At 42.0% G+C, this 15,987-nt stretch overlaps 1 protein-coding gene across 1 annotated transcript in view; it reads right to left on the reverse strand.

Annotated features, from left to right (window-relative positions):
* The window catches only part of LOC109874825 (apoptosis regulator Bcl-2-like), a 45,458-nt gene extending 29,606 nt beyond the window's left edge, over positions 1–15,852 (reverse strand). The window contains exon 1 of the mRNA XM_020466836.2: positions 14,745–15,852. Within this exon, the coding sequence (XP_020322425.1) occupies positions 14,745–15,284 (540 nt within the window). The 5' untranslated portion in view covers positions 15,285–15,852. The remainder of the gene's footprint in view (positions 1–14,744) is intronic.
* Between the last annotated feature and the right edge of the window lie 135 nt (positions 15,853–15,987).

The raw sequence follows: 15,987 nt of genomic DNA on the forward strand, positions 1-15,987 counted from the left end.
ATGAAAAGAAAAGTGTCCTTCAAACAGTATTATATTTATGATCTTGATTGATGTGCTGTGGTAGCGTAACGTCATATAAAAACTAGTGAAGTCATGTCAGGGAAGATATATGCAACTTTATCACTCAGCAACAAACACAGTAAGGCAAGTTGCCTCTCCTTAGAAACACTCTAATAGCAAAATAAATGGTAGTCACTGAGAAAGGGGATGGAGAGAAGAAAGTGACTTCACCAGGCCTGGTCATGAAAGAGTGGATTCATGTCAGAGAGTCAGAGACCTGGCTCTGTCAGTAGGAAATGTTTCTGACATTACAGTGGCTGACTCTCTGTCTCTCTCTCTTTTTCTCTCCCTCTCTTTCTCTCTTTCGTGCTGACGAGTGTAAACAGAGTGGCAGATGGTGAGCGACCAAGGCCCAGTCAATCTCTGCTTTCTGCACTCCACTCTGCAGAGGGGTACAACAGAGGGGGAAAACTTGGCTGCTCCGGCTAAGGCTAAGCTCAAACATGCTTTTAATCTCCCTCATACAACCCCCATTCCCATAGGCCACATCCGCAGAGACTATGAGTCTCCCATACATTCTGGTTGAAGTGATAACAGTATTTTTGGGGGATGATTTGTGGTTAGCTGGATCAGGCTTCTGAAGCCTCACCGATCATCTCTGGCTAATGGCTGCTTATTCCCGTTCCATCATGATATAAACCTAAAAAGTATCAATCCCTGCAGTCCTCTGGGGCTTGGATGGACTCTATAAACAAACACATCTCTCAGGAGGAATGGCTGTCTATGCTTCCCAAATGACACCCTATTCCCTATTCAGTGCACTACTTTTGACCAGAACTCTGTGCATTATATAGGGAATACTATGTCAGCCAGGCACAGGAGAACCAGGTTCTCCCTTTCATCCTGTGCAAACGTGTCACCCTGATGGATATTCATGACTTCCCAACCGTCCCAGTTCCCCTCAGCTCGAACAGAGAGGTAGAGCATGAGAAGAAGGGGGGCAGACAGACCATATGCCCACAGCAACACACTGCCCTAGCAACACCTCCCCCGCTCACCCCACCTTATCGTGAAATTGGGATTACCCTCTTCATGACTGACCCAATCATATTTGTTCTCCATTATTATGACAAACACCTGCCCTCAGACAAAAACACCTGGTTCACAACGTTCTAGACTACCCTGTATGTGGTGTTTAGACTGGCCAGGGGGATGTCTGTCTCCCCCCACACTCCAATCACCTGGCTCCAAACCTCCAGATGGTTTCCCAGGTGCTCTCATCCCTTCTCCCTCTACCCCTCCACCTACCATATACACACCCAAAAATAAACAAGTGGTTAGAAGTGAGAGAGGAGTTCAGTGTCTTAAAATAAACTCTGAATCTTTTGTGAACCAGACTTTTTCAGACAAGCAACCAATCTTATGTTAAGGTTAAGCCATTATTTTTGCAATTGTGTTAACTGTAGGCCAGGACAAGCTGTGGGACCAGTGTTGTATTTTAGCGGAGTACATTTTGGCCAGACCCCCCTTCGCCCCCTCAACCAGACTACTCCTTGAGGTCAAGTGTGTAATTTCAGAAGGAAGTTGGCAGCTGTCTACCTGCCAGGTTGCCACTATCCAATCACTTGTCTTGAAGCGTCCCACAAATAAACACAGGTGTGCCACACGGAGTCACACATAGGGGGACATGGTACCAAAACACTATGTCTATGTGTGTCACTGTCTGTCTCACTCAGAGACATTATTATCCTATCAAAATATACCCTTTCAACCAGCTGCAATTACTCTTACCACAAAATACAGGAAATGGGTGAATTTATCCAGGTAAAAAATAGCAGGACAAAAAAAGGCACACAGACAGGACAGGATAACACAACACAAACTTATGAGCTATAGGCCTACAGACACCAGGGTGAGTCTTAAGGAGTTTTGGTGTGAGGGGGAGTAATCATCACAACAATGTGAGCCATCCCAACCCAGACGGATTACAAACAATTGAGACCTTGTTCTTTCTGATGAGACAGATAGTTTTTGTTTTGGGAAAAGTATTATACTCGGCTCATGCACCGGTGATTCCCTGATTCCCAGACTCAACAGCGGCCAGCGACTTACTTATTTAGAGCTTTGAGACTATCTTCAAAATAACAGGAAGCATGCTGATGGTGAGGTTTTCCACACCAACCTCATGTGTCTTAATGTCACTATTAGGTTAATTAGCTTTCCACTTCTTTCTGTTTTTAGAGGAAAGGAAAACATCAACATGCAGCTGTAATTACCTCAGTCTCAGACACACAATAGCACAACGTTCCCTATTCACTGCTGGTGACCCTAAACTATATGTATATACTGTATTCTATACTATGCTACTGTATCTTAGTCCAATGCAGCTCTGACATAAACTAAACAAAAAAAGAAACGTCCTGCGTTAATTTTCAGCAAACTTAACATGTGGAAATATTTTTATGAACATAACAATGAGCTACAGGCCATAAACGGAATGACAACTGAGACATAAACTGAAAAATTTCCACAGACATGTGACTGACAGAAATGAAATAATGTGTCCCTGAACAAAGTTCCTGGTGTAACTCTGGCAGTTGTTGTTGCCATCCTGCACCTGTCCCACAGGTGTGATGTTCGATGTACCGATCCTGTGCGGGTGTTGTTATACGTGGTCTGCCACAGAGAGGACGATCAGCTGTTCATCCTGTTTCCCTGTAGCGCTGTCTTAGGCTTCTTACAGTAAAGACATTGCAATTATTGCCCTGGCCACATCTGCAGTCCTCATACCTCCTTGCAGCATGCCTACGGCACGTTCACGCAGATGAGTAGGAACCCTGGGCATCTTTCTTTTGGTGTTTTTCAGAGTCAGTAAGAAAGGCCTCTTTGGTGTCCTAAGTTTTCATAACTGTGATCTTAATTGCCTACCGTCTGTAAGCTGTTAGTGTCTTAACGACCTTTCCACAGGTACATGTTCATTAATTGTTTATGGTTCATTGGACAAGGATGGGAAACAGTATTTAAACCCTTTACAATGAAGATCTGTGAAGTTATTTGGATTTTTACGAATTATCTTTGAAAGTCAGGGTCCTGAAAATGGGACGTTTCTTTTTTTGCTGAGTTTATATGTATATATTCTTAATCCATTCCTTACTTAGATTTTGGGTATATGTTGTGAAACGGTTGGATATTACTTGTTAGATATTACTACACTGTCGGCGCTAGAAGCACAAGCATTTTGCTACACCCGCAATAACATCTGCTAACAATGTGTAAGTGACCAATACATTTGATTTGATTTGATTTGATTTACTACCTCTGATAGTTAATATTCCATATTGGTTGTATAACTTTTAGAACACATACCTAATGACATTTTACTTATATAAGAAGACTGAAATGTTCTCAAGTATACCTGATGTTTGAGAGCAGGGCTGGCCCCTAGCCTTTTGGGGGCCCTAAGAGAGATTTGGTTGGAGGGGGGGGGGGGTCCCCTCACCTTGCCGGCAAAACATTTGAGTGGTCCCCCTCTTGATGGCAGAGAGAAAAATGTAAAGACATGCTCCCGTACTTTGGCAACTAAGAAAGTATTTTTTAAACCCCGCTTTGGGCAGGATGTGTCAATGTGTAGTTCATACGTGCATAATCTATGAGCAGAATTACTGTAAATTACTTCAGTGACTGATTTCTTGAAGCTGTGCTGCGCAATTTTTGGTACATTGGACCAGCTCCGTCCTGTATCCCTGCAGGGAGCTACCATTAGGAGAGGAGGAGCTGCTTCAGAACCTGATGGAAGGGTTCCGATCTCTGGCAGAACGCCACGACCTGGGGTTCAAGGCGTTGACGGAGCAATTCCGTGAATTAACTCGCAAGCAGCACGCCACATCTGAGACCTCCCAGCCACTCAGTAGTGGTGGGTCTGTTCAACCTACCCTGGCTCCCCAAGAACACCGCTTACCTCCTCCAGAGTGATATGCTGGCGATCCTAGAACCTGCCGGGAATTTCTTTCTCAGTGCTCCCTCACTTTTGAGCTCCAGCCATCTTCGTTCCCTTCGGATCGATCGAAGATAGCATATCTAATTACGCTAATGTCCGGAAGGGCACTCTCCTGGGCGATGCCGTTTGGGAGCAACAGTCCGCCGTTTGTCATAACCTGGAAGATTTCATGACGGAGGTGATGAAGGTATTCGATTCTCTGGTGCCCAGGAGAGAGGCGGCCCAAAAACTAATGAAGGTACATCAGAACTCCCGTAGTGTGGCAGACTATGCGGTAGAGTTTTGCACATTGGCCGCCAAGAGTGCCTGGAATCCGGAGGCTCTGTTCGATACCTTCCTTCACGGACTGTCGGAGGGAATAAAAGATGGAGTTACCATTGGACCTCGATTCCCTCATATAGCCACCTGTCCGGTTAAGAGACCTATTTCTTCAGTAGGTACAAGTGTACAAGTGTAGGTACAAGTGCTCTGGGGAGCCAGCCTAGGAATCCTGTAATTCCCATCACCTGCACTCCCTTTTTAGTGATACTGCTGTGGGGAGACCAGTCTAAGTCTCTCCGGGTGCTGATTGACTCTGGGGCGGATGAGAGTTTTATGGACTCTACCTTAGTTTCTGAATGAGGTATCCCCACTCAACTCCTCTCTGTTCCCATGGATGCTAGAGCACTGGATGGTCGCTCCATTGGAAGAGTTACTCACAGCATTGTTCCTGTTAATCTGCTTGTTTCAGGAAATCACAGTGAGGCTATACAGCTACTCCTCATTGATTACCCCATGTTCTTGTTGATTTGGGATACTCTTGGCTCCAAAAACAAAACACCGTTATTGACTGGACCACGAGTTTCATCCTGGGTTGGAGTCCGTTCTGCCATTCCCATTGCCTCAAAGCAGTGCAGCCTTCCCTGAGACGTCCTCCTCAGGGCTTAAGTCAAGCCTCAGACTTCTCTGACGTCCCCACAGAGTAACACGACCTCCTGGAGGTCTTCAGCAAGGCACGGGCTACTTCTTGTCCCCCGCATCGTCCCTATGATTGTGCCATTAACTTTCTCCCAAGCACCACACCACCTCGTGGTCGGCTATATTCCCTATCCGGTCCGGAGACCAAGGCCATGGAGGAGTATAATGAGGATTCTCTGGCTACTGGAGGCATCTGTCCTTCTGCATCTCCTGCCGGCGCAGGGTTTTTCTTTGTGGAAAAGAAGGACAAGACCCTGCGTCTATGCATTGACTACCGGGGACTTATGACATAACGATCATGAATCGTTACACCTTAACACTCCTCTCCTCGGCTTTCGAACCTCTCCAGGGGGCGGAATGCCTACCACCTAGTTTGGATAAGCGAAGGGGATGAGTGGAAGACAGCCTTCAACACTATAGGGCAGAGAGAAAAAATGTACAGCTTTAAAGCACATTTTCTGCAATTCTAAAAAAAGATCCAAGACATATAAGATGATGATGTCTGAGTGCGAGTGACTAACAAAACCAATGGGAGCCCAATGTAGGCCAGGGCCCCTCGGCACATGCCCAGTGTGCTAATTGAGTGACTGTCAGTGACTAACATAACATGAGAAAAACTGCTGATGCACAACCAAATGTTGAAATTGCAACTTGTGTATTCTACAATTCCAACTCTCAACAGTAAGTTGAGGGACCCACTGAGATCCTAAAAATATACAGGAAATTATTTATCCTCTCTCTATGTACATTTGAAGTCGGAAGTTTACATACACCTAAGCCAAATACATTTAAACTCAGTTTTTCCACAATTCCTGACATTTAATCCTAGTAAAAATTCCCTGTCTTAGGTCAGTTAGGATCACCACTTTATTTTAAGAATGTGAAATGTCAGAATAATAGTAGAGAGAATGATTTATTACAGCTTTTATTTCTTTCATCACATTCCCAGTGGGTCAAAGTTTACACTCAATTAGTATTTTGTAGCATCGCCTTTAAATTGTTTAACTTGGGTCAAACGTTTCGGGTAGCCTTCCACAAGCTTCCCACAATAAGTTGGGTGAATTTTGTCCCATTCCTCCTGACAGAGCTGGTGTAACTGAGTCAGGTTTGTAGGTCTCCTTGCTCGCACACGCTTTTTCAGTTCTGCCAACAAATTTTCTATGGGATTGAGGTCAGGGCTTTGTGACGGCCACTCCTATACCTTGACTTTGTTGTCCTTAAGCTATTTTGCCACAACTTTGGAAGTATGCTTGAGGTCATTGTGATGTTGCTTCAATATATTCACACAATTTTCCTGCCTCATGACGCCGTTTATTTTGTGAAGTGCACCAGTTCCTCCTGCAGCAATGCACCCCCGCAGCATGATGCTGCCACCACCGTGCTTCATGGTTGGGATGGTGCTCTTCGGCTTGCAAGACCCCCCCTTTTACCTCACAGCATAACGATGGTCATTATGGCCAAACAGTTCTATTTTTCTTTCATCAGACCAGAGGACATTTCTCCAAAAATTACTATCTTTGTACCCATGTGCAATTGCAAATCGTAGTCTGGCTTTTTTTTATGGCGGTTTTGGAGCAGTGGCTTCTTCCTTTCTGAGAGGCCTTTCAGATTATGTCGATATAGGACTCGTTTTAGTATGGATATACAGTGGGGCAAAAAAGTATTTAGTCAGCCACCAATTGTGCAAGTTCTCCCACTTAAAAAGATGAGAGAGGCCTGTAATTTTCATCATAGGTACACTTCAACTATGACAGACAATATGAGAAAAAGAATCCAGAAAATCACATTGTAGGAATTTTTATGAATTTATTTGCAAATGATGGTGGAAAATGAGTATTTGGTCACCTACAAACAAGCAAGATTTGTGGCTCTCACAGACCTGTAACTTCTTCTTTAAGAGGCTCCTCTGTCCTCCACTCATTACCTGTTAACCAACTATAGTTGGTTAACAACAAATGAAAAACAGGTTTTAATGACTCCAACCTAAGTGTATGTAAACTTCCGACTTCAACTGTATATATTTATGTATTATGGTCAAGTGCCCCTAAAGAAAGATGCCCAGGGTCCCTGCTCATCTGTGTAAACGTGCCTTAGGCATGCTGCAAGGAGGCATGAGGCCTTCAGATGTAGCCAGGGCAAGAAATTGCAATGTCCGTACTGTGAGAAGCCTAAGACAGCGCTGCAGGGAGACAGGATGAACAGTTGATCGTCCTCGCAATGGCAGACCAAGTGTAACAACACCTGCACAGGATCGGTACATCCGAACATCACACCTGAGGGACAGGTACAGGATGGCAACAACAACTGCCTGAGTTACACCAGGAACGCACAATCCTTCCATCAGTGCTCAGACTGTCCGCAATAGGCTGAGAGAGGCTGGACTGAGGGCTTGTAGGCCTGTTGTAAGGCAGGTCCTCACCAGACATCACTGGCAACAACGTCGCCTATGGACACAAACTAGCATCAAAAGTTTAAAAAATAAAAAATAGAAAAGTATTAATAGGAGACTGAATGCGATCGGACCACCATCTAATTGGCCTCTGTACACAGTAACTCTTACATAATTTCCATGTGGATTGGGATAAAGCCTATTGGAGACAATTTGTTCATAACTTAGACAAAATAATTAATAATATACTTTTTTCTCCACAACACAGGTACAGCAGATCCCATTATTGTATGGGACACTTTTAAATGTACTTTTAGAGGTCATTCAATACAATTCAATACTCATCATTAATTTAGGTCAAAGGAGATTAGACTGATAAAGGAAATAGAGGAAATAACAGCGCAGGTAGATGCTAATGGAAACTGTACTATGGAGGCACATAATAAGTTAGCAGAAAAACAAAAAGAAATGGAGGTACTTATTCAAGAACGATCAAGTGTAATGTATTACAAAAATACAGCGAATTGGATGGAAAATGGGGAAAATGCAACAAAACAATCTGGAATTTTCAATATCGAAAAGCTAACAAAAAGAATTTACAGAATCTTGTTACAAATGATGGACTCATCCATTATTCACCAAATTATATTTTGAAAGAGGAAGCAAAATATTTTAAGCATATGTTTTCATTCCAGTCTCCTCCATTTACACTGAATGATGTTAACTGTAAGGTTTTCTTTCCTAATAATAATAATGTAAAATTAACAAATGTTCAGAAAGACCTCTGAGAAGGCCAACTTACAGAAGAGGAATTTTTTGAGGCAAATAAATATTTTCAGTCTGTAAAAACACCAGGGCTTGATGGTACCAGTAGAGGTATATCAGACCTTTTTTATGTACTCAAAGATGCATTATTGGCAAGTTTTAATTACTCCAATAAAAACGGTAGACTTTCAGGTACTCAACAAGAAAGTCTGATTTCATTACTACTAAAACAGGACCCAGGTGGTACTGTAAGTATAAAGATCCAGTCCATTTAAAAAACTGGAGGCCTCTACCACTTCAATGTTGGGATGTGAAAATCCTGGCGAAATGCATAGCACATAGAATAAAAAAGGTTTTACCAGATATTGTTCATCCTGATCAGACAGGTTTTTTACATGGACGATATATTGGAGATAGTATACGACAATTACTTGAAACAATTGAACATTATGAAACATCAAAGATACCAGGCCTGGTCTTCATAGCATAGCATAGAATTTTGAAAAGGCATTTGATAAAGTACGACTAGAATTTATTTATGAATGGCTGGATTACATTCATTTCAGTGAATCTCTTATACAATGGGTTAAAGTTATGTACAGCAACCGAAGATGTAAATTTGTAAATAATGGTTACTTCTCAGAAAGTATTGAGCTTTTAAGATGAATAAAACAAGGCTGTCCATTGTCTCCATATCTATTTATTATGACCATTGAAATGCTAGCCATTAAAATTAGATCCAACAAGAACATCAAGGGGTTAGAAATTCAGGGGATAAAAACAAAAGTGTCAATGTATACTGATGAATCAAGTTTTTTTATTAGTCCTCGGTCTGGATCCCTGTACAGTCTCATTGAAGATCTTGATCACTTTTCTAGACTCTGGACTAAAACCTAATTATGACAAGTATACCATATTACGTATTGGATCGTTAAAAGGGAAAGGGGGATACCTAGTCAGTTGTCCAACTGAATGTATTCAACTGAAATGTGTCTTCCGCATTTAACCCAAACCCTCTGAATCAGATAGGTTCGGCGGGCTGCCTTAATCGACATCCACATATTCGTCGCCCAGGGAACAGTGGATTAACTGCCTTGCTCAGGGGCAGAATGACAGATTAATACCTTGTCAGCTCGGGGATTTGATCCAGCAACCTTAAGACACAGTGTTTACACTACCTTATAGTTTACCATAAAGTGGGTATATGGTGAAGTAGACATACTTGGTATTCACATCTCAAAAAATATAAATGAACTTACCACAATCAATTTCAATAGAAAGTTTGCAAAAATAGATAAGCCCCTCAACCATGGAGAGGTAAATTTAAAAAATCACATTGATTAACTCTGGTCCTATCACAGTTTACTTAATAATTGCACTGCCTACTCCAGATTACTCGTTTAAAAAAATATATATATCATATGAGCAAAATATATTTCATTTTATTTGGAATGCTAAGTCAAACAAAATTAAACATGCCTATTTATATAATGAATATGAGTTTGGGGGGCTAAAATTATTAAATATTAAAGCTTTAAACCTCTCATTAAAAGCTTCACTCATACATAAGTTATACTTAAACCCTAAATGGTCCTCCAGTAGATGATTAAGAAAGGCTCATCCCGTTGCTCAAAAATTGCCTTTTTAATTTATACAGATTACAATTTCTCATTTCCGACTGATTGAAAATTTAATTTGGTTTAAAGTATCGCCCTTTCTTAAACAAGCCATACAAAGCTGGCTACAATTTCAGTTTTATCCTGCAGAAAAGATAGATCAAATATTATAACAAATGTTATTGTTAAACTCATATATACTGATTAATTTAAAAAAGTATATTTATTAATTATATTGTGAATATAAACGGTGGAGTTATGTCACATCAGCAGCTATCAAAAATATATGGGAATGTCTGCTCAATCAAAATGTATAACCAACTGATTGCAACATTACCACAAAAATGGAAGAGGCAAATGGAAAGGGAGAAGGTTGTTTGCCTGACATATATTAAAGATACAAATTGGCTGAAAGGAATTAGCATAAATAGAAAAATATAGTAGTTTCATTTGAGGACTACTTCCACTCATTGCACCTTGTTGCGCCTTGTATCCCCCGTAGTTGCAATCTAACCACAACAGATAGACTTCAGTACTCAGCGTTTGTCCAGGTTCCTTTTCCACAGGACCTCGGGAGATGCCTTCAATACCGTCCAACAGGGACAAGTTAACCATACATGTTTTAATGCTTAACCATCAAGCCTTTTCTGTTTTAACCACCCTTATCTACTACCACTCCACTCATAGACGTTTATCCCTCCCTGGACAAATGTTGCACTTTCCTCACGTGAGACCATCTTGTCGAGCTGATCATTTCAAACCACACCGCTCTCATTGGGCAAAAACTGGTTGAATCAACATTGTTTCCATGCAATTTACACCAAATAAGTCAATGTGATGATGTTGAATCAACGTAGAAAACTGCTTGGATTAACAAGAAGTCATCAACGTAAGGGAATTTAGTCTTTTTTTCACCCACCTTTTAACCTAAATCCAATGGCAGGTGACATTTTTGGTTGATTTCACGTTGAATTCATGTTAGTTGGCAACTCAATCAAATATAAATCAAAACTAGACGTTGAACTGACGTCTGTGCACAGTGGGCTGTTTCATCCATGGCAATGATGTTGCTCTCCTTTTGTACAATCTTCACGATTACTGAAGTTCACTCCTGAACAATTCATTTAGACCCGTCGTTTATTTGAAACAAGTGTTTATTTTCTGAAATGTGTGCCGATGCCCAGCTGTTAAAAGGGACAGGCGGCTATCTGAGACTCAGCGTTTAATTGATATTTTAAGTGACAAACACATTTAATTAATTGTTTCTGGCATGTCATCTGAGCCTCACATCACAGACAATTTTTGGGTGGGATGTTCAATTTGGTCACTTATCACAAGTCCCTGGTAAAATGACACAGAAAATTGGTTGCATATACCTTCCCATAATACGGAATTAACCTTCGGATTAAAAGATTCCGTGCCCTTCAGTTCTCATAGATATAGCACATGAATATCCTGTCGCCTCAGCCTTGAAACACTACTGTCTATTCTGACCTACATACAACAGTACATAGTGAGACGGGTAGTCGGGTATACAGGCTCCAGAGACCTCTAACACATAGACACACACGGCAGCCACAGCCGTATCCCGTCATCCCAGGCACAGGTTTCAAAAGAGACAAAAGGGCTCCAACTGAACCAAAATGCACTGGAGAGTGCATGTTACATGTTAAATAAACATACAGGCTGGCTGTAGTCTGTGGTTCTGTAATCCTGGAGGCCCCTCTCTCCTCTCCGTGCTTCCCTTTGATATGTGGCACAACCTGCCACCTTCAGGGGCAGACGAGACTCAAGGGGAATGTTAAACGCTCCTTCCTTTAGAGATTAAATGCTCCACATAAATCATTGATTAGCCTCCACCCCTCCAATACCCACCCCCCTCTACCACCTTTAGCTAGATAGCTGAAATGGTGCAAACAAATGTTATGTTCTCATTAAGAGTACTTATGTCAATTAGGGACTACTTTTTGTCAGTTTGGCCTAATATCTGCTGAGCTGTAGAAGAGAGCAGTCGTAAAGGAGTGGCCACGCTGTTCATCTTCAGAGGGGAAATAGCAGTAACAAAAGAAAAACAGAACAGAGGTTGTTGTGGATGTGAGGTTGGTGATGCATGCTCAGTTATTTGATGATAGATGATAAATGCATTGTGTGTGCACGTGTGTGTGTGTGTGTGTGTGGGGGGGGGGCTCTCAACTTTGTTTTGGTTGGAGGATTCTATGGGTCATGTGAATCTCTGACAGTGGTCCTCATCTCTTGTCCTGTCTTGCCTGAGGGCTGGTAGCGTATACTATTAATTTGATGGCACCCATTCCCCTGACATGTGTCTGTCCAGCTCTGTCCCACCACGGATGTGGAGCGAGACAGATACTGTATAATGATCCTGTCCTACTAGTGCCTCATCAGCTCTGGTTACAGTACAGACTGTTCTCTGCAGATAGTGTCACAGACATCTATGTGTGAAAGCAATACAGTGTTTAACAGAAGTATAGCAGGTTTAACCAAGGCCAGCTAGTTAGTTAGTTAGTTAGTTAGATAGATAGATAGATAGATAGATAGATAGATAGATAGATAGATAGATAGATAGATAGATAGATAGATAGATAGATAGATAGATAGATAGATAGATAGATAGATAGATAGATAGATTCAAACTCAGTTTTTTTTTTTTTACAATTCCTGACATTTAATCCAAGTACAAATTCCCTGTCTTAGGTCAGTTAGGATCACCACTTTATTTTAAGAATGTGAAATGTCAGAATAATAGTAGCAATAATTATTTATTTAAGCTTTTATTTATTTTACCACATTCCCAGTGGGTCAAAAGTTTACATACAACTCAATTAGTATTTGGTAGAATTACCTTTAAATTGTTTAACTTGGGTCAAATGTTTCAGGTTGCCTTCCACAAGCTTCCCACAATAAGTTGGGTGAATGTTGGCCCATTCCTCCTGACAGAGCTGGTGTAACTGAGTCAGGTTTGTAGGCCTCCTTGCTCGCACACGCTTTTTCAGTTCTGCTCACAAATTTTCTATGGGTTTGAGGTCAGTGCTTTGTGATGGCCACTCCAATACCTTGACTTTGGTGTCCTTAAGGCATTTTGACACAACTTTGGAAGTATGATTGGGGTTATTGTCCACTTGGAAGACCCATTTGCGACCAAGCTTGAACTTCCTGACTGATGTCTTGACATGTTGCTTCAATATATCCACATAATTTTCCTTCCTCATGAAGCCATCTATTTTGTGAAGTGCACCAGTCCCTCTTGCTGCAAAGCAGCCCCACAACATGATGCTAACACCCCCGTGCTTCACCGTTGGGATGGTGTTCTTCGGCTTGCAAACATCCCCCTTTTCCTCCAAACATAACGATGGTCATTATGGCCAAACAGTTCTATTTTTGTTTCATCAGACCAGAGGACATTTCTGCAAAAGTACAATCCTTGTCCCCATGTGCAGTTGCAAACCGTAGTCTGGCTTTTTTATGGCGGTTTTGGAGCAGTGGCTTCTTCCTTGCTCTTTGTTGATATAGGACTTGCTTTACTGTGGATATAGATACCTTTGTACCTGTTTCCTCCGGCATCTTCAAAGGGTCCTTTGCTGTTGTTTTGGGATTGATTTGCACTTGTCGCACCAAAGTACATTAATCTTTAGGAAACTGAACACGTCTACCTCCTGAGCGTTTTGACAGCTGCGTGGTCCCATGGTGTTTATACTTGCATACTATTGTTTGTACAGATGACCGTGGTACCTTCATGCGTTTGGAACTTGCTCCCAAGGATGAACCAGACTTGTGGAGTTCTACAATTTATTTTCTGAGGTCTTGGCTGATTTTTTTTGATTTTCCCATGATGTCATGCAACGAGGCACTAAGTTTGAAGGTAGGCCTTGAAATACATCCACAGGTACACCTCCAATTGACTCAAATGATGTCAATTAGCCTATCAGAAGCTTCTAAAGCCATGAGGTCATTTTCTGGAATTTTCCAAGCTGTTTAAAGGCACAATTAATTTAGTGTAAGTACACTTCTGACCCACAGGAATTGTGATACAGTGAATTATAAGTGAAATAATCTGTTTGTAAACAATTGATGTAAAAATTACTTGTGTCATGCACAAAGTACAGTGCCTTGCGAAAGTATTCGGCCCCCTTGAACTTTGCGACCTTTTGCCACATTTCAGGCTTCAAACATAAAGATATAAAACAGTATTTTTTTGTGAAGAATCAACAACAAGTGGGACACAATCATGAAGTGGAACGACATTTATTGGATATTTCAAACTTTTTTAACAAATCAAAAACTGAAAAGTTGGGCGTGCAAAATTATTCAGCCCTGTGTGTAATCAAGTCTCCGTATAAATGCACCTGCACTGTGATAGTCTCAGAGGTCCGTTAAAAGCGCAGAGAGCATCATGAAGAACAAGGAACACACCAGGCAGGTCCGAGATACTGTTGTGAAGAAGTTTAAAGCCGGATTTGGATACAAAAAGATTTCCCAAGCTTTAAACATCCCAAGGAGCACTGTGCAAGCGATAATATTGAAATGGAAGGAGTATCAGACCACTGCAAATCTACCAAGACCTGTCCGTCCCTCTAAACTTTCAGCTCATACAAGGAGAAGAATGGTCCACCACCCAAAGGCCTTCCAGTCAATTTGACACAACTGTGGGAAGCATTGGAGTCAACATGGGCCAGCATCTGCTTTCAGACCTTATAGAGCATGCCCCGACGAATTTAGTCCGTTCTGAGGGCAAAATGGGGGGTGTAACTCAATATTTGCAAGGTGTTCTGCCTTCAGTCGGCTACAGTCGGCTGAGGCGGGCTTTAGAGCGTGGGGAGGTGTGACAGATACTGTAATATCTTATTGGCCAGACATGCTAGACAAACACCCTGAACATCAAATCAGCAACACTAAAATATGATGTCGTTAATCCAGACATTCCCACCGCATCATACGTAATGTAGCCTAGCCTATGGATAAATCAACGTGATATCGGGCAATTCAAAGCAGAGATTACACCTACCCATCCCCCGTTCTCTTGAATCCAGTTGTGCAGCGGTCCATTTAGATACTCCGTCATCCACCCGGCGATGTGGTCAACCTGCGACGTCATTTCCTTGTTCACGCATTCCACACATATTGTGCCACCGAACTCGAAGAAGGCGACAATTCGTCCCCAGTTAACCCCGTCCCTGAACAGCTCGTCTATCACCTCTCTGAATCTCCTTTCTGCCATAGAAGACGTGAGATACAATTGGTGTGACATCTCCGCAAAGTCGGGCTGGTACAGTCGTTCGAGTTCGTCCCCGGCCTCACGCAAAACTCTGTGAATAGCTGCATGCGGGTCCGTTTGGGAGAGCCGTTTGGAAAGATGGGGGACGCTGCCCGGTCTGGCGTTATTGGCTCCGTGGCACCGCCGTGCCAAACCAGGCGGAGGAGAAATCATCGACCCATTATTATCAGCATCTTCCTCGGCATTCTCGAAATCCCACGCATATCCCCTTTTCAAGAGTTTGTGACAAATGTACTTTTCCACTATACAGCGGTTGTCGTCGTTTGCCATTATGATTGGCACTGATAATGACCTCCACAATCCTAGTTTTTAAGAATAATACATCGTACTTATCAACATGCACTGCGCCGCGCAATACATCAGATCAGACGAAAAGTGTATTTCTGAGAAAATGCTCTGGTCAAGTTTATAGGATACTATCGAACCGTGCAGAACGAAACACTGCAACGGGAGCGATGTGCGTGGATTGAAAAACGGTCCCTTCACCCAACTAGGCTGAAACCCTGAAAAAGTCCAAGTATACCCACGTAAGAATATCAAAATGTTTCCCCAATTGTGCTATCAAAATGAAATATTCGAAGCCTTGATCAAAAAGTGGCTACAGTTATCTGTAGACTCCCAAATCCAGACAGCCAGAAATACGGAAGAGATTAAAATATTCTCGATGTGCACATAATGTCCACTACAAAAAAAAAAAAATACATGACCGAAAAACCACATAAGAAGATCAACGTCGCATGCATCCAGAATATTGTTACGCGTACGGAGAGCCGTTTCGAGGGACTGCAGTGAAGACTGTATCCCACAATAATATTGCTGTCTGTGTTCCAGCTACACACTGTGGGTGGGTTGAACATTCTTTGCTGCTTTGCTGGTGAGGTATTTCTTACGTCACCCATAGAAAGTTATCACTTGTGCATTTGGAAACTCCACGTAGGCCTATGTGTCGTTCCTATTTGGTTATGTTTGATCT

The sequence above is a fragment of the Oncorhynchus kisutch genome, linkage group LG30 (genome assembly GCF_002021735.2).
Source record: "Oncorhynchus kisutch isolate 150728-3 linkage group LG30, Okis_V2, whole genome shotgun sequence".
NCBI classification, from domain to species: Eukaryota; Metazoa; Chordata; class Actinopteri; order Salmoniformes; family Salmonidae; genus Oncorhynchus; species Oncorhynchus kisutch.